Consider the following 24,798-nt stretch of genomic DNA (forward strand, 5'->3'; position numbering starts at 1 on the left):
GTTACTAATATTACCTAAAGCATTTTTTTTTAATCTACAGTTACATTACAGTTAAATCATAATGTATCCCAAGCACTTACACTACGCAAAAAAGTAACAAATTTACAGTACTGACTTTAGAAAGCAGTCTTTATTTAGACCTGCCCTTTATTTATTTCATAAAATAAAATGGGAAAGAGCAGTGATAGTCCTGGCAGTACACACATGAGAAGTGCTGTCTCATAATTATGGGCATAATTTACTGAATTACTAATCCATGGACTAGGAAAATTGTACCATTACAACATAGATGGAAAACAAAGTGAATTAAACAACAACTGTTCCCATATTTACATTAGGTCCATTCACATGATGTGATAAAACAGATGAGCATATTGTGTGCTTGTTATGAAGCCTTTGATACCAAATTTTAATTGTGTTGTATAATATTAAATATAATTGGATTATAGTATTAGATATGATTAGATCAAATTCATATTTTAGAGAAATATGTATAGAGTTCTGAATAAACACAAAGCTGTCAGGTTGTTAGTTTCTGGTTCAGTCGACTAAATATATAAATAATATTCACACATATAGCCAGTAGCCTGTAAACTGTTGTAACTAAGATATAACTAATAAACCACACCGATATACCTGTACTATTCTTGGATATTTGAGCACTGAAGGTAATCTGACACTCCAGTAACAGTAAGTCTCAGGTCTTGAAAGGTCAGCCTATGTTATGTGAAAGCTTCTGTGTATGCGGCGACTGAGTGAACGAGCCAGGCGATCCACAGTACTACGTTTATAGCCAAGGTCCTTCGCTAAGTGCAAGCCTTCGATGTTGCCACTGTACCATATAACCCATCCGACCATGGACAACAGGACCAACAGCACGCCCGAGTAGACCAGCAGATCACCGAAGTCCTGACCTTTAACCTCTAGTGGGACAAAGACTCCAATCAGGACTATAGTAATCCCAAGGAGGTCCATAGTGATGGCAAACACCAGGATGAACTTACAATGGGCCAGGCCTTCATTCTCAGCTGACATGATGACCTGACGGAAAGAGATGAATCAGGAAAAAAAACAGACACAGACAGAGGTAAGTGTACATCATCCTGAGGACTTAGCACTGACAGGAAAATGAAAACACCACTTAGATTTCACACTTGATAGCAACTGCAGCAAAAAGATCAACTATTTAAACACACACATCCCTGATGAGGTCACAGTTTAACAAAATAATCTCAGCACCTACCTTTCACACAGGCTCGCTCTTTCTGAGGAGGAAATTTTTTAGCAGTTCCACCTTCACCTACACCCTTGCAAGCTGCTGTGTCACCTGACCACCTGATCTCTACCTTTGTGTGTGTAGGTGTGTGTCTGTGTTTCTCTCTCTTCCTAGTCAGAGAACTGGATGAGCAAGTTTTAATGGGAAGGTTTCTGTGTCAGTAACAAAGTGCTTAAATATGCTGGTGTTTAAGCTGTCACAATGAGGTTTAGATCATACTTGATTAAAATGAATTGTAATCAAAAGCATTATAATACCACCATAACACCCCCCCCCCCCAAACACACACACACACACACAAACACACACCATGTCCATACCTGACACATCAACAACCCCCTGAAAAAAATTGGCGCGCGCCATACACACACACACACACACACACACACACACACGGAAGTACGTCATTTTTTGGGGGGGCGACGACAGCACGGGGGAAAGACATTTAATTGTTATTGTTAGTCGCTCTTTATGAAAATACCCAGGCATACAGAAGTGCATTGAAAAATTTGTTTTGTTTTTATATGCGCAAGATAAAGAAGTTCACGACCACGGAACGGTTTGTGCACGTGTCTCTTTGTCCTGACGGCAGAAAGGCTTGTGTACAGGGGCATCTGGCGTTAGTTAGCTGTGAGCAGTTTCCTCAGGGAACAGCGTTTAGCGTTAGAGCTGGGCGCTCATCCTCCTCCTCATGAGCTCCTCACTGTAGCGTCGTGCTGAAACGCAATTACAACGCGAAAATGGCGTCAGGGTTCATTCAAATGTTCTGTTTACTTACTGTATTTCGCTACACACTTGCTCCTGTCACTGGGGTCAGAGTGCTGATATATATCTAGCCAGCTAATATACGTTAGCTAGCTCAGTTAGCCAGCTAAGCTAATATACCAGGCAGATAAGCCGCCAGCTGACAGCTAAATGCCTCATTCTGCTTTAGTTTCTGTACATTTTGCCCTCATGCTCGTCTTATTTGCGTTGGTGTTTCACGGTTATGTTTACAATTGAATGCTAGCTGCTTGTTCTTCTGGCACTTATACACTCCAGCTGCTTTAAAGACATGTAAAAACCTTTGTGTTTATGTGAAATCAGCCTGAAAGCCACGGGATCAAGCAAACGGAAATATGAACGATGCAGAAACAGCCACTAGGAAGCATGCAAGTTCCCAAGAGTTGCAAAGTAAGATTCTACTTTACATCTTATTTTTCTGCTCTGAGCTTTTAATATAGAGCAGGGATGTCCACAGACTGGACAACACAGAGGCATGCCATTATGCCATTATCCTGTGCATGAAGGTTTACATTAAGGCAGTACTCTACACAGACATTTTGGTCAATCACTGGTCAAATTATTTTATACATTTTTGGATGGATATTTTTTAAATAAAGCATGTCTTCTCTTAAACCTCAGTAATAATAATATTAAAAGAAAACTCAACAGAAAGATGTTTATTTCATTCATTTTTTCCACTCAATCACAGCATTATCTAAAACCTAGCATCTTTGAAGAAGCCTTAAGCTCCGCCCACTCAGTACAGTATCACCATGAAATATCATATCTCCCTGAAAACCTTCTTTCCTGATATATTATATTATATGTCAATTAATCTGTCTTTATGATAGAGATGTCAGTTCCCTTTATAAATCCTATAAACCACATGTAACTAGAGTGGAAACGCATTAAACCACATTTTATTTTTAAAACCATTTTTACTATGTCTGTTAAAAAGGTCTCTGTTTCTAGATGATTTGCAATCACATTCCTTCCTGTCCCTAATTAGAAGAATATTACAGAAGACATCCTGTAATAGAGTTTCAAGAAATTATATTCCAACAAACCTTTCTGTAAATGTCTTTCTCTTGAGAGCATCAAAAGAGTAGATTTTTTTTTGTTGTTGTTGTTTTATTTAGTATGAGCTCAAGATTGAACCAGGGACCCTGCAGCTGTGAGGCAGCAATGCTACCACTGCATTAATTAACATAATTTAAAAAAATAAAAAAAAGATTACAAGTTGGCATCTGGCAAACATTGATTGTGATATCTACACATTTTTTTTAAATACCTGACACATCTGTAGTGTCTTGCCTTAATAAACTGTTATACACATGTTGTTATAGTATAATTACAATTGCCATGATTCTAACTCATGTAGAAGTTATCTGATGACTGTTTAAAATTATACCTGCTTTCAATGTCATCTGTTCTTGTGGTGCTTTTTTCTTTCAAAGCCCCCAAAAATGAGGATGCATATGAAATCTCCATCCCATTTGAGGAGAACAACTATGAACAGCAGGGTGGCTTTTACAACCAGAATGATCAAAACTTCGACAGTCAGTGTGAGTCTATCAGAGTTGTACTAGAGCAATATTCCACAAAGAGACATTATGAAAGTAATTACGTTCAAGGACTAAGCATTTTACTTAACTGGTTAAAATGCAAATGGTATTTTTCAACTTGTTACATTTTTAATTTGTTAATTGTTGAGTGCAAGAAGTTGTATACCCCCTACTGCGTAATAAGACTTTAAATGAAAGTTGGATGTTACAGATGCACTTCATTCTCACAAGGATTCAAAATTGGCTTTAAAAAATTACATTTTTTTGTGAAATAACCAAATTTATATTTCTGATGTCATATAAACAAACATTTAAACAAACGTTTAACATTTCCTGCTATTTGGTTTGTTTTTCTCTTAAAGAAAGAGAAGAGAATATTTCTTGCACTTTTTTGGATAAACTTTTACCCTTCTGCAGCTCTGTAAAAAATAAATATTTTCAGTTTTAGGTTTTGTGATAGCTGTTTTCCTGACCCCATGGACCATAAACGTCTCTTTTCAAAATTGGGCCTTTTTTTTTTTTTTTTTTTTTTTTTACTTATGCTTTAAAAACACTCAACTTCTAAACATGCTTTGACTGTTTTTAAACACCTCAGTAAGGCACCTTTACATACAGCACATGAACTAGTAAATGAGGATGCAGATGTTTGAGCTTCCTAACACAGTAAACGCTGACTCAGTTGTTTTAGCATTTAGGCTATAAACTGTTGTAACAGGTCAATAGAAAACACCATTAAATGAACCTTGAATCCTGTTTTGTTGATAAAATGTAAAAAAAAAAAAAAAAAAAAGACACCTCCCATAAACGCAAGGGAATCCAAGCTTTTGCACTTAGCTATAAAACTGCATGTTGTATGCCAACTAATCACTAAACAACAATTTCGTTGGCATGTAAATAAGTGTGTGAAGTACTTGTTTTGATTATTCCAGCCTCTTTTGAATGTGTGTATCTTTGTGTGTGGTCTTTATGCCCAAAATAGGCAATGATCCTCCAGCTCCTGCAAGCTCATACTTGCTGATCACGAATCTGCGCACACAGCTGCAGATTTCTCTGGAAAAGAACTCGTGGCTGCAGAAACGCATCGAAGACCTGGAAGAGGAGAGAGACTTCCTGCGCTGTCAACTCGACCGCTTTATATTCTCCACCAAGAGTCAGGAAAGCAACGGTGAGGGAGAATAACTGATGGCACAAGAGGAGAACTTGGTGTACTAGGGGAACTGTATGCTAAATATAGAACATTTTCTTGAGAATTATTGGCAACCTTCATGGAAAATCGGTCAAAACAAATAATGCATGCAATACATAATAGTTTGATGTAGAGATATTGTAAGGTTTTATTTTTAATACAGTATTACTTATTAAGTAGTGCATCTTTTCTTTTTTAAAACAATTTTACCAGCATATACACAGATCCTTTACATTCGTAGATTTGTGCATGTGGCCTGCTCTCCTAAATTCAGACCACAGGATTGCATTTGTTTTTATATCTTGACCTTCTGACTCATTTGTGTTGATATTTGGTTTTCCCCAAACAAATGTTCAACCTCATATTTATACTCTAGGGAAAAGGAAAGGGGTCGAAAGCAACAACAAAATTCTTGGTGACTGAGAGCAATTTGCAAATTATACAATGTTTGCTATTTGTTTGCATTTATTTAAATATTGTTTACAGATGTCAGTATGATTTTTAGAGGATACATTATTTTAAAAATGTTCCTCCTCTTGCACGAGTAAAAAAAAATTTTAATCATTGTGTGTAATGTTGTGTAATGTTGCTTCTTTTCATGAAGGGGGCCAGTAATTCAGGAGTTGACTGTATCATAAGTCTTAAATTTCTTGTTGCTTGATATTGTTATATTTTTATTTCTGTTTTCATTTAGGTAATGATGCTCGCAGTTTCTCGTGGAGGAGACGACGAGAGAATGAACGTGGTAAAGGCTTTTTTCATATCAGAGTTTTTAGCTTCAGCGCACTGTTAAAGGTGCCTTAACCAGCGATCTGAGCGCTCTGATTATGCTATTGTTCCACCGTAGCCTGGGAACTTGCTGTCATAGCAGTACATATATATATATTTATATGCATAGAAGAATGAATTGAGAAGAATTGTAGAAGAATGAATTAATGAAAGTATTAAGTCTGAACATTTTATTCATTTACTTATATATGTAAAAGGAAATGTACATCAATATGTCAAAGTCCATGTTGTGTTATCCTAAGCAGTGTCAGTGCTGTAATGATCAGCGTTAACTGCTATTTAATCATTAACTTTTTAGAACAGCAAGCAGAGGTTCAGCGTTCAGCCAACCGTCAGTCCTTCCCACAACGGCCTGCTCAGCAGCCTCCAACTAACGCCAAGGTCATGAGCACTGGTTCTGGGCCAATTAGTGCCCAGATGAGTTCCATGTTTGGTCCCTCCCACTCTCAGCCTCTCCTACACAGCCATGGAGGTGGAGGTAGCAGCAGTGGCAGTAGTAGTAACAACAGATCTATGAATGATCTACCAGGTATGTGTATAAAGTAAAGTTGGCCATTGTACTATTTACCTCTTTGTTTATATCCTATTTGTAACACCCGCACTTCTGTACCCTAATTTATCTCTTATTATTTGAGTAGTTTTTGCTAATGTGTATCACTGTTTTCCAGAAGCCAGTATATTAAAGGTTATGGCAAAATATGTGTGGTAATTTGTTTGTGTGAGTAAATTTCTCTGGTTGATGTAAAGTGTTCCCTCACTCCTCAGAGTCACTCTCACTTTTGGGAGAAGACGAAGAATATTTGGAGGACAGCTACCTGGAAGAAGATGAAATTATGTCTGGGGAGGATGTGATGCCGGAAAACATGACTATAAGGAATATGGGTGCTCCTGGGAGGCCCCCTGGGGGCCACCCCGCCCTGAAGAGGAGGAGAGTCTTCAGAATAGCCAGAGGCAGAGAGAGACAGAGAGGTGAGAGTCCTGGCTGAATTGATCACAGCTTAAAGGTATTACCTGTGAATGTAAACATTTCATGAATTAGTAATAAATTAGTAATAGTGTTGTCTTGCATTGTGTATGAATAGGGACTGAGAAAGAGACAGAGAAAATGGTAGTTGCAGGTAGACTCGGTGGTTTTAAAGTCAAATGTGTGAAGTCACATTTTGTAATATTTGGGGAAGTTCTCCTTGCATGCCTGCAGATGTCCATAAATGAAAAACTGCGGGCTCTAAATGTTAGAAAAAGCAAATGATATGAACCACCTACTTCCAGCCAAGATGCATCTCCGCTCTCCTGTCAGTCATATTGCTTATTCAGAAAGCTCCCCCTCTTGCCATAGCATTCAGATTTTCTAGCCTATACAGCATGTGGAAGTGTTTTGGAGATTAGGCTTTGAAAGGAACACTGACTGTACCGTTAAAGGAAAATGCACACAACAATTTCAGCTCTGTGTGTTTAAAATGTCTCTCTTGCCCTTTTTCCTCGACAGTGAAAGATGCTGCTGGGGTGTTGTTCCGCTATAAGAAGATTCTGGTGACGTACCAGCGGCTGAAGAACATGTCCAAGGCCTTCCAGATCCATGGTGTGGACCGTAACACAGTGGCCTCCACAACCCCCATTGCAGAGCTGCTTCTTGTGGCTCCAGAGAAGCTGGCTGAGGTAGGCGAGTTCGACCCGTCCAAGGAGAAGCTGCTGGACTATGCACGGCGTTGCTACATCGCTTTGGACCCCCAAACCCGCAGCAAAGTTCAGGCGCTGAAGAAGAACAATCTGCTACTCCCAATCTCTTATAGGTAAAATCCATGCACACACCTGCACCATACACACTCAGTCTTTCATTTACATACAAATAAACTGCTGTAGTGCCTTTGATTGAAATTTGATTGAAATCGTGTATGTAAATGTGAGTGTTTTAAAAATGTGTCACCTTTGCTTTGTGTTATCTCCCACCAGGTTGAAAGGAGCTGATGGCCGGTAATTGGTCGGGAGCGAATGATTTCTGACCTGTTGTATCATAGAATCCCTCACTGTATTTTAATGCACCATAGAGCACATCTCCACTCTGTCACCCTCCATCCTGGTGTTATGATCAGGTGTACTCTGAATCAAACTGTACTGTATTACCTCTGTTCTTCTCCACAGTGCACACACACAGAGCTGAAAAGGGCTGGGCTTCCAGGAAGACTGTTTGGTAGATACTGTCACTTGTATATAGACGTCTGTATATTGTGAGAACTGTCTGTCTTGGGCATGAGCCCTGTACCCTATATAGTTCTGTGATGTCCTGTGTACTGAAGTACTGTATCAGGGGGTTCTCAGCTACATTCCAGAAGGCCAGTGTGTGTTTCCATCTATGTGTGTGTATATGTTTGTGGTACATGTCCCTCAGCACTTACCTTGTGGATGAACTGTTCAGTGCTAGTCTGAGGAGTACACACACACCTGTGCTCTTTGTTTTATACTGTGCTAAACTGCACCAACTCAGACACTTCTTTTCTTTTGGCCTGTATGGCTTCCTCAAGACGCAATCATTTTTGGTGCATGTAAATCCCTGACTCGTGACCTCTCTCTTTTTAGACATCACTGACTGTCGAGCATGAGAAAAATGTATAGAGAAACCTCAGTTAGTAACTGAGATTACACCTGAGCAACAAGGAATGGTACAATAGTATCACATAGTTCAGATGTGTATGTGTATAGCTCATGTGTGTCTGCTACGAGTGTATCTGAATGACTTGCTGAGTGTGCGTCTCAGAATTGTGTGTGTATGGTTTTAAAGCATAATACTCATGACTACTCTGATTTCCCATAGTTCAGGGAAAAGGCAGAAAGCTTGCAGAAACAGCACTATTCACCTCGAAGTCATCCCCATCATTAAATAGTGTATTTGTACCTCTGATGTTATCTTGATGTTCGTTACCATTGATTACGGGTTGGGGCTGCTGCACATTTCAGTTATGCCTCAGGAACCAATCAATTTCTGTAGACGTTTTAAACTGTAGAAGGATAGTCTAGTTATTCTGTGAAGGTTGATGTCTGTAGCGATACACTCAACAATTTGTTTCTCTCTTTTTTTTTTTTTTTTTGTAAATCTAAATGTTTTATCTCATCATGAGCCAAGAAACTGTTTATTCAATTCTGTTTTTGTCATGCTGAAACAGAAACAAAAGAAATGTCCTGTTGAATTGTCTGATTATAAATGACACTAAAGTGATTTCCTACTGAATCCTGTTTATCTGATTTCTGCCTTTTTTCTTTGATTTCAATTTAATTTTCAATTACATAATGAATTACAGCATTTGATACAGTATGATGCTAGTGCAAATAACGCTCACATATATCAGTTATTGGATATTTATAATATTTGCCACAACCTATTTGTGTAATATAGTTCATTCCCACTGAGCCATAAAGTATATTCCCAATGATGTACCTACATATCATGTAATACACCTGGTCAGAAAATGTTGAGCTCTGAAATAAAACCATCTGAGGTACAGCGGTAAGTCAATTTTTATGACATATTAATGCTGTGCTGGTCAGAATAAAGAGGATGTTGACATACTTGTTCCTCAAGAATGTGCATCACTCTAAGTACAACACTGGTTTATAAACATACGCCATTTTCTGTACAAGCGAAACATGTACACTGTGTCCCATGACCTCTGTGTTTCAGACACCATGGACACATTTTATCCCTAGCAGTCAAGCATCAGGGGTATAGAAATGTTGCCTATAAAAATCTATACGGTCTTATTGAAAGAGTCGGCTATTTACTGCAGACTCCCAAGTTCTCCTAAGTAATAGTTCACAATCAAGGAACCAGTAATACCTTAATGCAATGTAAAGCTTATAACATGTTGAAGATCCCTGATCTAGTGTCCTAGGAGTGGTTATCATGGCTCTTGAAGAGTTAAACAAGAAGAGTCTTTGACCGCTTCAGATTGTTGAGTGGAGATGTAAGACACAGCAGCTCCAAATGAGATGCTTGCAAATGTTTCACACTGTGGCTGTTGCAGTTGTAATCTTCAGCGTGTCTATCAGGTTGCGCTGACGAGCTTTTTCACTCACTATTATTTCCAGGTGAGACTCAGGAACCCATCCGCGAAGTCTGTCTGATAGACGTGTTCCCTCCACCCAGCCTTCAGAAAGAGAATTCAGTCATTAGTATATTCATTCATTCATTCATTCATCTTCAGCAAACACTTTATCCTGGTCAGGGTCATGGTGGATCCAGAGTCTATCCTGGGAACACTGGGTGGGATGCCTAGGTTCACGCCTACGTTCACGCACATATTCACACCTGAAGGGCAATTTAGTGTAGCCAAAGAGTATATTCTGAAATGTACACTATATGACCGTAAATACATGGACACCTGACCATCACACCCGTATGTGCGTTTTGAACATACTATTCCAGATTTAGTCCCCCTTTATTGTTATAATAATCTCCACTCTTCTGGGAAGGATTTCCACTAGATTTTGGAGCTTGGCTGTGGGGATATGCCCAATCGATCTCAAGAGCATTAGTGAGGTCAGGCACTGATGTCAGGTGAGGAGGCCTGGTGCACAGCCAGCTTTCTGGTTCATCCCAAAGGTGTTCAGTGGGGTTAAGGTCAGGACTCTGTGCAGCCCACTCGAGTTCTTCTACATGAACCTTGGCAAATCATGTCTTCATGGACCTCGCTTTGTGCACTGGGGCATTGTCATGCTAGAACAAGTTTGAGCCTTTTAGTTCCAGTGAAGGGAAATCTTATTGTTACAGCGCACAAAGACATTCTAAACAATTGTGTGCTTCTAACTTTGTAGCAACAGTTTTGGGGAAGGCCAGCATATGGGTATGATGGTCAGGCGTCCACATAGTGTTGGCCATATTTAAAATTACAGCTAATATTTTTCCACATTTTTTCATGAGTGTATCTAGGTATCCATGATTTATTCAGCATTTAAATTTTAACTTACTATTACAAGTACGAACATAATTCCCATAACATTTTGTATTAAAATAAAATATTTAGGCAGAAATAATGTATGGCTGGAGATTAATCCAGTGGAATTTTACTAGATTATGAAAAGTGATGGCTTCAAAATAAACACCAGACCTATTTTCTAATCAACAGTCAATCATGGATTACTCACCTCCTCCAATACCTTGGTTAATATTATTGGTGCCCCACCCATGCATGCATTGTGATGTAAAAATAAAAAATTAGAAGACATTTAAAGGAGACATTTAAAGGTGTTTAAACTGGATATGGTAACACTGAACAGTTATAACTGTAAGTGTCAGCACACACACACACACACACACACACACAGATTCTCACCATCACTGCTCTGCTGATGAACCAGCAGGACGTCAGCTTTCTCCAGGCTGAGCTCATCAGGTTGCTGGGCTATGAATGCTCTAATACACTGCATCTGTGGAATGTCTGTGTAGGAGGAAAGGCAAGATATTTCAACAGATGGGTCTTGCCTTGTTTTTATGACGTGACTTCCCTTCTGGAAAGAAATGACACATACCCTGTGCGGCATTGAAGTCAATTTCAGGATGAGGGCGAGACAGTGCAGAGATCCAACGCAGTTTATCAGCCCTTCAGAATCAAGGAGATGGTTAGTTGATATCTCTAATTACTGCTTGAATATCAATCTGGCATGTTTAACCTAGGTAGGCACTTGCTATAATATACCGGATCACATCTGGCTCACACATGCACCTGAAAATAAATCAGTCACTTATTGTACTATACAGTGCTTACAAATATAAAGTATCATGCATAATTGGTCCAGTCTATATACAAAAACGAATCAATAAACATTAAAGGAAAAATCCACCCTGAATGACTTATAATTAAGATGTGACTTATTTTGTAATTGATTTCTTTCCTTGATATGTTGTTCTATTTTCACGTTGGTTAGCAATTTCCTGTGTTACCCACAATGCCATCTGACCTGTTGATAGTGTTGCCAGTGGATTTAGCCCTTGCTTCATCTCTAAATAAAGAGAGTGATGTAGCAGCACTTTAGTGTGTCCAGATCTCTCACTTTCTCACCTGTACACTCCGCTCAAACAGATCAGCTTCCTGAGCTTCCTTTCAGCCGTAACTCAACACAAATGCACATTGTGGAACTGAAACTTTAAGTCCAATGTTTGTTGTCTCCACAACTTCTACACTAGATTTCTCAGTAATATGACATTAAAAGTTGCTGGAAAATGCAGAGTGAGAAAAGAAGCTCTTGCTCTTTTTTAAGAGCTAACAGCAAAACCTCACTGTTATCATTTATGTTTGAGATTGTTGAATTTTTTTTTCTGCTATTAAACGTTGTAACTTCACTAATAATGCCCCCCTATGACATCAGCTTTGCGGACTACTGCTAATTTCTCAAGTGAAAATGAAAAAATACAACACCAAGCAACAAATTAGTATCAGAATCACTAAATACATCACAAATATTTCAAAATGAACATATCTAATGTGTTTCAGGAAGTATTTTTTCACACTCACTGTGTTTCTGCTCGTAGTAGCAGGGCTCTATGTGCCATGTGCAGGAGAAAGAGGTTCTTCTGTAGTGAATGAAGCTTGACTCTGCAGTTTTCAGCTCTCAGATCTGATACAGGAGCGTGATCAATCACTGTAAACCGACTACCTCTACAAAAACAGGAGATATAGTAGTGTATTCATTTGTAATAGGTTAGTTTAGCCAATTATACAATGTGTTATGCACTGTGTATAAGTTAATGTATTTTATTTATATGAAATTTTAAAGAAAGATAGATTTAGAAACTTACTCTTTGGGTAATGAGAGAAGCAAGTAGTCGTTGAAGAGGTGTATATAGGCACTTCTCTCTTTCTCCTTTACTGTGAAGTCTCTTAGCTCTGTGACTGGACCCTCTTTCACCAGCCTTCGTGACTGACTGATCAGTGGCAGAGTCTGATACACACATGTACACATATACACATACATGATATGGCCAAAAGTATGTGGACACCTGACCATCACACTCACATGTGGTTCTTCCCCAAATGGTTGCAACAAACTTGGCAGCACACAATTGTCTAGAATGTCTTTGGTTAACATTACAGTTTCCCTTCACTGGACCTAAGGGGCCCAAACATGTTCCAGCATGACAATGCCCCTGTGCACAAAGCAAAGTCCATAAAGATATGGTTTGCCAAGGTTTGCATGGAAGAACTCGAGTGACCTGCAGAGTCCTGACCTCAACCCCACTGAACACCTTAGGGATGAACTGGAACACTGACTGCACACCGAGCCTTCTTGCCCAACATCAGTGCCCGACCTCACTAATGCTCTTGTGGCTGAAGGGGCAAATCCCCACAGCCACACTCCAAAATCGAGTGGAAAGCCTTCCCAGAAGAGTGGAGGTTATTATAACAGCAAAGTGGGACTAACTCATAATAGGATGTTCAACAAGCACATATGGGTGTGATGGTCAGGTGTCCACATACTTTTGGCCATACACTATATATTTAGATATTTCTTTTAATGCTCATTTTTGGGTTTCTTTGTCTTCCAATAACAATCCTTTTCAGGAGTTCGTCGAACCTATTATAAAATTATTTTGACCTGTATATAAGATGACTTGTGTACAATATTAATAATAATAATGAATTAAATAAAATCATTTATAAATAACTGAAATAAGAATAAATAAACATAAGTATAAAATCAATACAATTACCAAAATGTCAAATGACAATATATAAGCAAATGATACAATAAACAAAGTAAAAAAAAAAGAATAAATAATAGTAATAGCGATTTCAGCCAATTCATAAGGCTGCAAAAATAGCATTATGGGTACTGTCAACACGTGGCATCACAGATATAATTAAGTAAATTGAATAAACTAAAGAAGTCAAGACTTCATTATTTAAACTATATTATTGTGTATTGCTTGAATAGACATGGAAATTGACTCTGAATTTACTGATGATATGTCCCAGTATCAGCCACACTGAGAATCTTATCTCTTATAAATTCATGATTAATAAGTTTTTGTTTGTTTTTGGGTTTTTTTTCAGGTACAGTAAATATCACACATGGCAAAGCAAGTTAAAACAGAAAGTACAATCTATTTATACAATTAGCTATTTTTGGTCCTTAACTATCATCACTAACACCACTTCAATACAATTTCTACTCAAAATTGCAAATTAGAAATATTAAGAGAATCTTATCAAATGTCAACTAATATCTAGCACAAGAGTATTTAAGATTAAATCCATTGCATGCCCTGGATCTTGCATTCTTTTTCAGATAAGCATGCAAGATCCAGGGCATCCAATGGATTTAATCTTAAATACTGTTATACACTGTTCAGGTTAATAGTACTGAAAGGGTCCAGAGTATTTCAAAGTGTCAGGGTTCAATTTTTTTATGTCAGGTCTAATATAAGTTATGATCTTTTCATAATTCCTTGCACTTTGATGACACTACACAATTTTTTTTTGAAAACCTTTTACCAGCTGATTTTTTTTACCATTAGGTCACAGTATAAACTTGCTGTTATGTGTAAATGCACCATGAGAGGCTCACACTCACCTTGCACTCAAAGTCCACTTTCGCATTGAGGGACACCAGTGATTCAATGTTCTTCATCTGAGATATACTGTCGTTACTGTCTTGAATCATCTGTAAAGGAGATGAAGAATAACTGATTAACCCCTACAGTGTGTGTGTGGGTGTGTGTATATGTGTGTGTGTGTGTGTGTGTGTGTTTTACCTTCTCCAGTAATTTCATGGCTTTAATTGCTTGTGCCTCATCCACTGTCTTAGGAGCCGTTCTTTTTACGATATTCTACCGGACAGAGCAAGTGCAGGAAAGAAAGTGAAATAAATTGTTAAAAAAAGTGAATTAATATGTCATTTAAAAAGTACAGCCTGGATAGAGAGTTAAACATTTACATTTGGCAGGCAGTATTCTGACACTTGCCACAAAGAAACAAAGTTGGCTTTAAATTCATCAACAAATGAAACAAAGCTGAACCCAAAGTCTTGAAAGAGTCTCAAAACCTAGTCTCAGATTCTGTATTTTTTTTTTTTTTTTTGGCTCTTATTTGAATATTCCTCTTCATTTAACACAAAATAAAATCAGCTTGCTTGTCTATTCAACAGACTGGACTATCAGTCAGCTCCAAGCAATAAACCTATTCACAGCACAGCAGTGAAAGGGAAATGATGTATGTGTTGCTTGCTGGTAAAAGTGTATCAGGCACAACAAAAATGCAGTGGTGTTTAACCTCATCTTTCCCATGCACAATTTTTAATTGTCCTCTATATACGTTTCTGACCACAGGACCACTGCTGTCTTGATGTCACTACTGCGCTTGTAATAGTCCACCCCTACATTCAGTCAGCAGTGGTCGTATGGTGGTCTTTTTCCTTTGCTGATCCAGAGTAGAGGATGGATAATAAATTGCGAATGGCAACAGATGGGCAACAGTCAGTAATTGTATACCAAAAAATACAAACCTATATAATAAGTGTATCTGATAAAATGCCCAATGAGTGTGGGTACAGTATCGGTGTACCTAACAAACTGGCATATATTCTTACATAATATGTAGATAGAATTATAATATTTTTGTGTTGAGGTTGAGATGGACACTTTAAACGTCATGGCCACTGATGATAGTATGGAGGGAAGCCTTATTATTCATTTCTATGCATCAAAAGAATTATTTTTTTAATACTGTGAAATTATTTTATAGCACAATTTTATAAGGCTCATTTCTTATCTCAGTGCAGTTGTCCTTTGTAAGAATAGTATGACTATATCAGGCTATTGCAATGAGAAATATCTAAGATAAGAGAAGAAATGACACAGAGAATCACACCTGCAGTGTGTGATTTAAAGAGATAGAGTACCTGTACTAGCAGTTTAAGCCGAGTGATTCTCTGGAAAGGGAGGATAAGGAAAGAGCGTAAAGGAAGTCTCTGGCACTTGGGGCTTTGCTCCAACTTTTCCACTATGTGGCGAAATCCAGTATTCTCATTCCTGTAAAGGAAACCAGTGGGTAAGTATGAGGGATTTAGAATAAGCGAATAATGTGAGAGAGGCAAAGAAGTAAAGAATAAAAAAAACACAACAGTATTACACTGGTTATTTGTGTGGTAGCTGGGGAAAACCCTTCACATAATTTAATTTTGATATTTTGTACTATATACTGTATATAGTTCTAAAAACTACATGCTTTTTTTGTTTCTCTTCTGCATGTATCTCAGCTACATGTAAAGTTTTAAAATTTGGTTAAACCCAAAAGTGAAAAGGAAGAGCATTTAACGATTCCATTGCGCATCCAGGACATTTGACAGGCAGTATTCAACAACCTAATCAATGTGTTACATTCAGCGTGTGAGAAAATCACACTTAGCTTGTAAGGTTTTAGACATCTTTAGGCAAACATACTGTTTTTAACCACCACGTTAGTGAAAATGGCTTCTGACCTGATGAGGTCTTTGCAAAAAGCCTAGGCAAGGTTAAAAAATAAATGAAGCACTTCCACTTTGTTTTGATGAAATATGATTTCTTAAAGTTGTGTCAAAGTATATTATAGGCAGAAAACCATGATGTTGGTCAAAACCTGATTTTTGGCCTTTTTTGGCTGTTTGCCAGAATTCAGACACAACGACATCCAATGAGTTTTCCCAGACATCTGACCAGTTTTCCCAGACTACCACATATTTAAGCTCTAAGGTATCCACATAGATGAAGCTCACATTAATCTTTGATATGTCTTGTCTTGGTATGACTGGTTGGTGAGGTAGGGTACATAGACTGATCGGAATCGTGGACAGTGTTTGATGATGATGTCACACACGGTAAAGTGCATTATGTCACTCTCCACTCTTTCCTCTAGCTGGGAAAAGAAGCTGCACAACACAATAAATTTACAGATTAGAACAGAATAAAGAACAAAACGAAACAAAGAACAAAATCTTGTAGAGAACAGGCTCATTTACTGTGAGGATGTCAGTATTACATCAGTATTAGTATCAGCTAATACCAGAAGCCCTCTAAATTCTAAAGCTCTAAATTCATCCTTTCAGAGATGGGACTTTTTTCATAGGGAAGAATTTGTGGTAATGCTTTACCTGTAGACATATTAACATATCTCATTTGTCTCAGTTTTTGAATCAGATGAATACCAAAGCCTTTGGGGAGGTGGAAGTTACTGGATTTTTTATTTTTTTTTTACTGTATTTCTTTAGTGATGTAACATGGAAAGTTGGAAAAAACTACATAAGAACAGTTTTGTTAACATTCTGTCATGTCTATTTCATCCCAAAATATTGTTAGAGTATAATGGCTGTCTTTGTTTTGAGGTAAGGAATTTCCCATTTCTAGACCTTGGGATTATAAGATCCTATCTCTCTTTCTTATTTATTTATTTATTTATTTATTTATTTATTGCTAAAACGAGTTCATGTTACAAATTCATGTTACACCAAAGGACTGCTTAAAAGTCTCCTAAGTATAGTTGAAATGCTAGGGTTAGATTAAAGATTCTATATGCTTTGAGCTTATGGAGGGTCAAACCAGCTCAATATCCTAAAAATCACAGAACTGACTAACAGAACCTCCTACTTCCAACATCTTGTTTTGAAAAAGTATAAAATTCATGTTCGTAGAAACTGCACATGCACTACAGATTAGATTGAACCACGAGCACCCCTATGTCATAGTAATGTTCATTCTTACCTGTGACTGACGGCTCTGACATCACTGAGTTTAGAAAAAAGCCAGTTTTTGTCTTGAGTAGTCAAGAGCACATTGAGCTGTTTGCACTTGACAAAGTGCTCCACTACAATATCCAGACTGCTACAGTATGATGACTCAGATGTCACCACTTCAAATCTCACCTACAACAGACAGTTGATCAAATTTGTGCTTTGTAAACCAGGAGACATCTCTAATCCAACCTCACACTTGGACTAAAGCAGCACAGTACCTCCTGTAGGCGTCTCTCATCCTCGCTGAGGTGTTTGAGATCAGGGTTGTTCCTCACTCCGGGCAGTTCCTGCCACAGCATGGGCGAGGAGGCGAACGACCTGGACAGCCGAGGTGATGTGGGCCTCTGACGAGTGTCATGAGGTACGGCCAATGACCCACTCCCACTGGAGACAGAGTTTGGAGACGGAGATATGGAATGGGGGTGGAGCACAGGAGGAAGAGCTGGGAGGGGCCGGCGAGCCAGAGTAGGAGAATGAGACGGAGATGAGGATGCTGACAAAGTATGGACTTCTCCAAACACAGAGCTAGCATCAGAATGAGACTGATGAATGAGCTCCCTGTTCTGGACCACCTCGTTGTACTGCTGATACAACTGGGAATCTGAGAGAGGCAGAGACACATAAGACCTTGGTTAAGTAAATAAAGTAAGTAAACAGGGACCTTATTAAATTCTCTTGGATTATTTAACTTTGTATAACAAAATGACTGGCATATAAAGCACACTCAGTAGTGCAACATGTTCAGGCAACATTCTTGCCTAGAAACAATGACAAGTTCCACATAGACCAGTTAGAATTCAAGTGTAATTCAACAGCTGTTCTGCAGGTTTACATGCACAAACCTGCCCATAAGGAGGGAAGATGTACACAACTTGACTCTTCTTCTTTTCAACAAATGTGAACACTACAGGCACGTCAGCAAAAAGTTCTGCTGCTGGAGAGGCTGCTTTTTTTATATACATTTATACTCCACTTCAGTTATGGAAACAGTTATATATCAGCAAGCCCTTGAGCTATATGCACATATTTGGCTAATTAGCCTGAATTTACCCCAGGCTATCTGCACAGAAGTGTGCATGAATAAAAATGTGTGGTGTTTCATGTGCACATCCCCGTGAATCATATTGTACCTTAAAACATGTTCACCTAGCTTGTAATGCCCCTCATCAAATAGATTTACAGTTGATCTTTTGGTAGAATATAACCTTCAATATTAACCTTCTATGTCCCTTATGTTTCCATGTAAAACAATGCAAAATGATTATGCAATAATGTAATAAGAAGTGGAAGTATGTAACTATCCATAGTTCACTGGATTTTGGAAAGATGAATCAGCTCAGCTCTGCGTGAAAGTGACAGATCAGCTCTCTGAGAGCCAGATTTACTTGTGTCAGGAGGCGCGGCACAAAATACAACTTGATGCAGCCACAAAATGACTAAATTCATTCTGCACTGCATGCACTCCACGCAAGTCTGGCCACTTTTTTCCAATTTAGTATATCAAACAGCACTTCCTATTACTTCACACTGTTTTTCCCCTAACTTCCCACTTTTTGTGAAATCCTCCCTCGAATTAATACGTACGTGGGAGAGGACATACTTTGCATGAAGCCACATGCATGTGGCTTAAATTGAGAAGACGCAAACAGTTTAGTATATCTGGCCGTAAACCCAAAAGTAAACAAACTCACTGTAAAATTTCGAGGTCCTCATTTTTGTCCTTCTAAGTGTCTCTTTAACAGACCTGGAAGAGATAAAGAAAAGAGTTAAATAAGCGTCATATAATAAGAACCAAGACTATGTACGGATGTATAATGTGTATATTAGGTTCTAGTAAATGCCTTAGTGTCAATGAACGGAGAGATGAATGGATGGATGGATGGAAGAATAGCTCAAAGCAAAAGCACAAATCTCTTATGATAAGACATTCACCAATAATTTCTCATCAAATTTCATTTAGCACACTGATGTAGAAGGTTTACTTGCCTCAGATCTAATTCACTCCAGGAGAAACTCAGACTATCATATTCATTATCTGCACAAGAGAATTATGGCAAAGTTTAGCACAAGACATCATACAACAAAGCATAATAGCATTGCCAGTATCAATAAAGTGACTAATACTAGCTACATTGCGAGTCAACTTGAGGCCACTGTCAACAAACAAAACTATCCATTCTTGACTCAATATTAGTAGTCCATTTTCACCCAACAGAAGCAATCACCTAAGGAAATGTGATGCCTGTCGGAGCTGCTTTATGAAAATGATTCTATTTTGGTGAATACCATCACATGTAAAGTGACTTACAGGCTTTTAAGTGAGATCCAATTCTTGGAAGGGCATTTTAACATTTTTCTTTGTAAAGTCATCTATGATGCTTCATTTATCATGGCAACCTCTTGATAATACACATTTCATGCATCCTAAAATATAAACTTGTTCATTTACAAAATAGGACTCTCAGTGGGGTTTGGGTTTAATGACTTCTACCTGTGACCGCAAAACTTTTCTCTTGGAACAAAGTAGCAAAATCTGAAAATGGTTTATTTGAATTGTGCATGAAACGTGCTTGTTATTTGTTTCCCTGAGGTTGCTTGACCTGATAACTTGATTTGCAAAATAGCAAAATAGCAAAGAGAAAGTTGTTTCTTTACAAAAGCATTATGCCTAAAACAAAAATGTACAAGTGTTTAAAAGTATCTATGCTGTTTTAAGCCCTGTAAGAATCTGAACTGCACACTTTTAAAACATATTCAAATGACATCCACCCAGTTTACATCCAGACTCCTCTCACCTGTTGTGAAGACTCGGGTTCTGCGGTCCCTTCCAATTCCTTCTCCCTCCTCTTCCTCTTCATTCTGCTTTTGCAATGTCCTTCGGATCCCAGCCCTCCTTCCCCAAACTTCATTCCCCAATTCTCGGAAGCTGTTAGATCCTAGAATTGTCCACATTGCCTTTTTCTTCTGTTTCTTCTCTTTGTTAGTGCTTCCCTCCTTATCTGTCTCATTATCGGAGGAGAGACTCTGCAGGTCTGGACTGGCAGAGAGTAGCTCCAGTTCTTCTTCTCCCTCCGACTGCCCCTCTACCTGTAAGAAAATTTCCTTTCCTACCAGTATGTCTGTCTTCGTGTCCTCTGGTTTGAAATGCTGTAACTCAGGGTCTATGCATTTTCTGTCATGGTTGTGCTTGCGGGGTTTCTGGACATTGCCATAGAGGGGTGAGTCTCCCTGACTTTCAGTCTCAGCCTCAGTCTCACCTGTCTGCTCAGTAAGTGTGCTTGGTCCAGGTACGATAAGGGTCCCTTCCTCAGTAGAACCCAAGATCTCACTGAGTACATTCTTAGCCCATTTGACATGTGGAGCAGCAGAGAAGCGCTTTCTATTCTCCGGACCGTCTGTCTCCTTTAAATGGCAACTATTTTCCATTTCATTTTGTCCTTCCACTTGGTTTTCTCCATCTGTCATTTTCATCTGAGCATTCTCATGATCCTCAATCTGGGTCAATGTCTCAATAGATTCTGTGGGGTGTGGTTCAGTGTCTTTTTCTGCAATTACCTCACCACTAATTACTAAGTCCTCTGATGGGGTAACTTCCTTGGTCATTTGGTCAGATTCTGCATTAATGCATTTAGTGTCATGGCTGCTTGACATGTCCTCTTCAGACAAACCGAGGCCATGGTCTGTGCTCGTGCTTTCTGCCTCTGTGTCTCCACTTGGTACTTCATCCTGATCACCACCAACACCACCCATTTCCCAAGATGAGTCCTGACTGGTCTCCTCCTGCTCCATGTGATCCAAGAGTGGGTTTTGGTTGGATCCTGACCTGGGAAGAGTTTGACCAACCACACAAAAGACAGTGACTGTATGGTCACTTCTCTCTTTGGTCATTCTGGTTTCAATCTCTCCCTCTCTTTGGTGGGTGCTTGTGGGTGACTGCCTATCTAGACCCTCTCTATCTCCGCCATCCCAGAATTCTGTACAATCCTCAAACCTGTCCTCCTCTGTCTCATCCTCTTCCGCACCACTGGACACAGTCACAAAACCATCATCTCCTGATGTCACTTTGTCCCTCCATTCATTCCACGCTCCCTCACTTCCTTCTTCACCCTCAGAGTTAACATTTCTATCGCTCCCTTGTTCCTCCTCTCTGTCACTCCCCTCCATTTTATCAGCCATATTTTCTGCCTCAGTCTGCCAGGGTACATCTAACCAAGCTTCACTATCAAAGACCATCTCATCACTTGTAATCCTTTGTTCCAAATTCTCAGTATCAACATCCATCATAAACTCTGCGGTGCTATCTTGTTCCATATGCCTGTCTTCCAGCACTATTGTTACTTCTTCATTCTTCCTTTCTATGGACATTTCTTCTTCACTTCTTGATGTCTTTTGCTCTTTGTATCTCTGTGCATATCTCTCCCTGGCTTGCTCTCTCTCTTTAAAGTCTTCCTGTAATGACTCTGTCCTCTCTCTTCCTGATCGAGGCTCCAGCCACATTTTCCTGTGTGGTCTCTTTTTGCTCTCAGATTTTTCTCTTTCTTTCTCTCTCTCTGTCTCCATTTCCTCTTTTTCAGCGCCTTCTCTTACCTCTTCTTTCCTTAGCCCCCATGCTGTATCCTGTCCTTCCTCACTTCTCTTTTTCTCCCCATCACTCTCAGAAGTGCTCTTTCTCTCTCTCTCTTCAAAGCTGTCTTTAAGTCTTCTCCTTCGATGGTCACGCTCTACATCACTTCCTGGCACCCACTCGCTGCTGCTCTGGGCTTCCTCATGAATCTTCCTGTCTGTCTGTCTCCACGTTTGGCTACTTCTTCCTGTTGTTTCTTCCTCATAACAGCTTCGTCTCTGCCTGTCTGCCCATTCCTCAGATATGTCCATCTCTTTCTCTGCAGGAGGTATGCGTGCTCTCTCTCTCTCATGCTCTCTCCTCATTCTTTCATTTAATTCTTTCTCTCTTCTTCTATCTTCAGTGCCCCTTAATCGATCCCTCTGTCCATCAGGTCCTCTCTCCTGTCTGGCCCAATCTCTCTCTCTCACATCTCTCTCTCTGTATCTCTCCATCGTCCTTTCTTTATTGCCTTCTCTCCCAATAAATTGCAGGGCTGTTTCTTTCTCCTTTCTTCTATCTCTTTCCTTCTTCCTTTCCACCTCTCTACGCCTCTCTCTTTCTCTGAATTTGTTCCCTGTTCTTTCTTTTTCACTGTCTACCTCACCTCTGCCATCAAGTCTGAGAGTCACAGCATCCTCCTCTCTTGTTATCTCTCTCTCTTTTTCCCCATCCGTATCTCCCTCACTCTTTGTGTATCTGTGTCTCTCGTTCCGCAATGCCCTCCTCCTTTCATCTCTCTCCTCTCTGTCTGAAAAGTTCTCTCTATCTCCCACTGTAATTTTCCTTGTTTGTGGGGAATAAAACCGGTCTTCTCTGTCTCTGGGTCTGACTCGATCCCGGTCTTTTTCTCGTCTTCTTAAGATCTGTTGATCATTGTCACTGACCTCTCTGTGTCTCTCTCCTCTTCGCTCCCTCTTACCAGGGTCCCACCTTATTCTGTCTAAATCTTCCTCCTCTAATCTTCTTTCTGCATTTCTTTTCATCTCTTCCCTTAATCTTCTTCTCTCATTCTCTCTCTGCCTTTCCATTTCTCTGTACTTCTGGGTATTTTTGTCCATCTTTTTGGCTCGTTCTCTTCCTCTCTCTCTTTCAATTTCAGTCATGTCTACTTCCCTCAACCTTCCAATACCTCTCTCCATCAATTTCTCACTACTCTGATCAACAGAATATCTTGGTCTTCTTTCTCTTTCATTGCTTTGTCTCACAGTCCTAGGGAAAGTGTCTCCCTTCTCTCTTTCTCTGTACTGTTCATGCTGTTGTATAGTTGCAGCTCTTCCATTTGTATATCTGCCTTCCTCTCTCCTTCGGTCCCTTTCTCTCAAGTCCATCTCATCTGCTCTACCTTTGAATTGAGCAAATCTCTCCCTTTCTCTCTGGTCTTGCTCCACATCCCTCCTTCCCTCTCTTGGTCTGCCCCGTATTCTGTCCATCTCTCTAGCTCTCCACTCTTCCCCTCCCCTCTCTCTTTCAACTTGGATTTTTGGACCAGCTTGAGGTCTGGCCTCACAACTTATCCACTCATTTGATTGATTGCCCCTGTCAGGAGTAGCTGGGCTGCGTGGCAGTCGTAAAGAATCCTCGATGGTCCGATTTGTGCGTTTGGTTCCCATGGCAACATAATTTAGACAACCTGTCAGGGATAATTATATTTACTGACGTTCACTGTTTGTTTATTGTTGTACGTTACCAGACACAAAATAACAAAACAGGCACAAGAATATGAAAAGTTTTATGATCAATAATTTCTAAGCTAATATGCAAGGGCACAGTTGGTGTATATTTAATTATATTGGTCCAATTCTTAAACTGAACTGTATAAGAGTTGCAGAATGTGTCTCATAACGAGCTTTGGATTTTCTAGAAAAATTCTGCAGTCACAAAAACATAAGCACAACGTCCCACTTCAAGAAATGACCGCAAAAGTCTTATAGCATTGTATAACATAATAAAATACTATTTACAATGAGTAAGGACCACAATTCAATCCATGCCAAGAACCATCTTAAAACATCTTATACCTTGCATTTTAAATCAATATACCTTAGTACAACCAATTATATCGCTTTCAATAAACTAACAAAGTAAGGCCACTGAAATTATCTGCAACAACGAAAATGTTAACATGGCTGACAACATTATGAGTAAATCATAGTTGATAGACCAAAAGCACTGCAAACTTCAGTCATGCTGAGTCATTTACTTATGAGTCTTTGCGTCAATCAAAGTATGATCACTTTTAGAATCCAAAAGGAAGAATGTTAAGGACTTTTCGCATAAATCTCACCTGAGCAGTGTCTTTGGAGAAGACAGCGTTCTCCTTCTCCCACTCTCCCTCTCTTGCCGAAGAACTAACAGGAATTGCACAACACACAAACGTTCCACATACCTGCGCGTGCTCACTGAGTGGATCAGTGTGGAGAGTGAGATAAATGTTTTACTGATAATCTCAATTGACCTACGTCTTTCTTAGCTCATTCTGTTCTTCTAAAATATAAGCTCCAAATGTTTACACCACTGACAGAAGTTTTTCTCCGCGTTCCACTCTCTCAGGGTTCCTTCCCCTCCTCCCTCCTCAAATTCCCAAACAAGTCTGAACAGAAGGACATGGATCCTCCCTCCTCTTCCTTCTCACTTTCTCTGCTACTTGGACATAAGGAACAGAGGAACACACATCTCTACCCAAGGTAAGGTGTTCAGGAACTCCTTTGCGCTGTCCAGCAATCCAGTGTAACTAAAACAGCTGCCTGATTATTGGTCCTACAGTCCAAGACATATCACCTTTCCTCACAAGGCTTGTGTAGACTCCTTTCTCACACAGAAACAGGAAGTGGACCTTCTAAGTGTATCTGTGCTGCAC

At 39.3% G+C, this 24,798-nt stretch overlaps 2 protein-coding genes and 1 long non-coding RNA gene across 4 annotated transcripts; 1 reads left to right on the forward strand and 2 right to left on the reverse strand.

Annotated features, from left to right (window-relative positions):
- Positions 1-111: 111 nt before the first annotated feature.
- On the reverse strand, positions 112-1,565 carry LOC113533915 (uncharacterized). Its single transcript, XR_003403469.3, has 2 exons — positions 1,244-1,565; positions 112-1,041 (listed from the first exon to the last, which is right to left on the reverse strand). It is a non-coding gene; the product is annotated as an uncharacterized LOC113533915 (long non-coding RNA).
- Positions 1,566-1,677: 112 nt separating this feature from the next.
- On the forward strand, positions 1,678-8,804 carry ccdc106a (coiled-coil domain containing 106a). 2 transcript variants are annotated; one of them, XM_053232065.1, is made up of 9 exons: positions 1,678-1,835; positions 2,363-2,449; positions 3,499-3,606; positions 4,586-4,771; positions 5,487-5,537; positions 5,880-6,110; positions 6,347-6,550; positions 7,068-7,371; positions 7,532-8,804. In XM_053232065.1, exons 2-9 carry the CDS (start codon positions 2,395-2,397, stop codon positions 7,554-7,556), a joined length of 1,164 nt encoding a protein of 387 aa, XP_053088040.1. In that variant the 5' UTR covers positions 1,678-1,835; positions 2,363-2,394; the 3' UTR covers positions 7,557-8,804. The 2 variants fall into 2 exon arrangements, with proteins under 2 accessions (XP_053088040.1, XP_053088041.1); XM_053232066.1 differs by lacking the exon at positions 1,678-1,835 and having other exon boundaries at positions 1,921-2,449.
- Positions 8,805-8,957: 153 nt separating this feature from the next.
- On the reverse strand, positions 8,958-24,746 carry arhgef5 (Rho guanine nucleotide exchange factor (GEF) 5). The gene is made up of 15 exons (XM_026926377.3): positions 24,226-24,746; positions 20,131-23,571; positions 19,322-19,370; positions 19,027-19,079; positions 17,554-17,936; positions 17,304-17,464; positions 16,322-16,474; positions 15,470-15,599; positions 14,325-14,399; positions 14,144-14,233; positions 12,369-12,511; positions 12,085-12,228; positions 11,102-11,172; positions 10,906-11,010; positions 8,958-9,720 (listed from the first exon to the last, which is right to left on the reverse strand). The coding sequence occupies exons 2-15, from the start codon at positions 23,549-23,551 to the stop codon at positions 9,578-9,580; spliced, it is 5,121 nt and encodes a 1,706-aa protein (XP_026782178.3). The 5' UTR covers positions 23,552-23,571; positions 24,226-24,746; the 3' UTR covers positions 8,958-9,577.
- Between the last annotated feature and the right edge of the window lie 52 nt (positions 24,747-24,798).

The sequence above is a fragment of the Pangasianodon hypophthalmus genome, chromosome 1 (genome assembly GCF_027358585.1).
Source record: "Pangasianodon hypophthalmus isolate fPanHyp1 chromosome 1, fPanHyp1.pri, whole genome shotgun sequence".
Classification (NCBI taxonomy): Eukaryota; Metazoa; Chordata; class Actinopteri; order Siluriformes; family Pangasiidae; genus Pangasianodon; species Pangasianodon hypophthalmus.

What these genes read in the sequence shown, in the direction of transcription:
- ccdc106a (XM_053232065.1), top strand. Translation starts at nt 2,395, where the DNA reads ATGAACGATGCAGAAACAGCCACTAGGAAGCATGCAAGTTCCCAAGAG. An exon ending in CAAGAGTCAGGAAAGCAACG is followed by an intron (nt 4,772 to 5,486) that starts GTGAGGGAGAAT and finishes GTTTTCATTTAG; the next exon opens with GTAATGATGCTCGCAGTTTC. An exon ending in AGGCAGAGAGAGACAGAGAG is followed by an intron (nt 6,551 to 7,067) that starts GTGAGAGTCCTG and finishes TTTCCTCGACAG; the next exon opens with TGAAAGATGCTGCTGGGGTG.
- arhgef5 (XM_026926377.3), bottom strand. Translation starts at nt 23,551, where the DNA reads ATGGGAACCAAACGCACAAATCGGACCATCGAGGATTCTTTACGACTG. An exon ending in CCATGAAATTACTGGAGAAG is followed by an intron (nt 14,234 to 14,324) that starts GTAAAACACACA and finishes TCTCCTTTACAG; the next exon opens with ATGATTCAAGACAGTAACGA. An exon ending in TCATCAGCAGAGCAGTGATG is followed by an intron (nt 9,721 to 10,905) that starts GTGAGAATCTGT and finishes CTCTTTCTGAAG; the next exon opens with GCTGGGTGGAGGGAACACGT.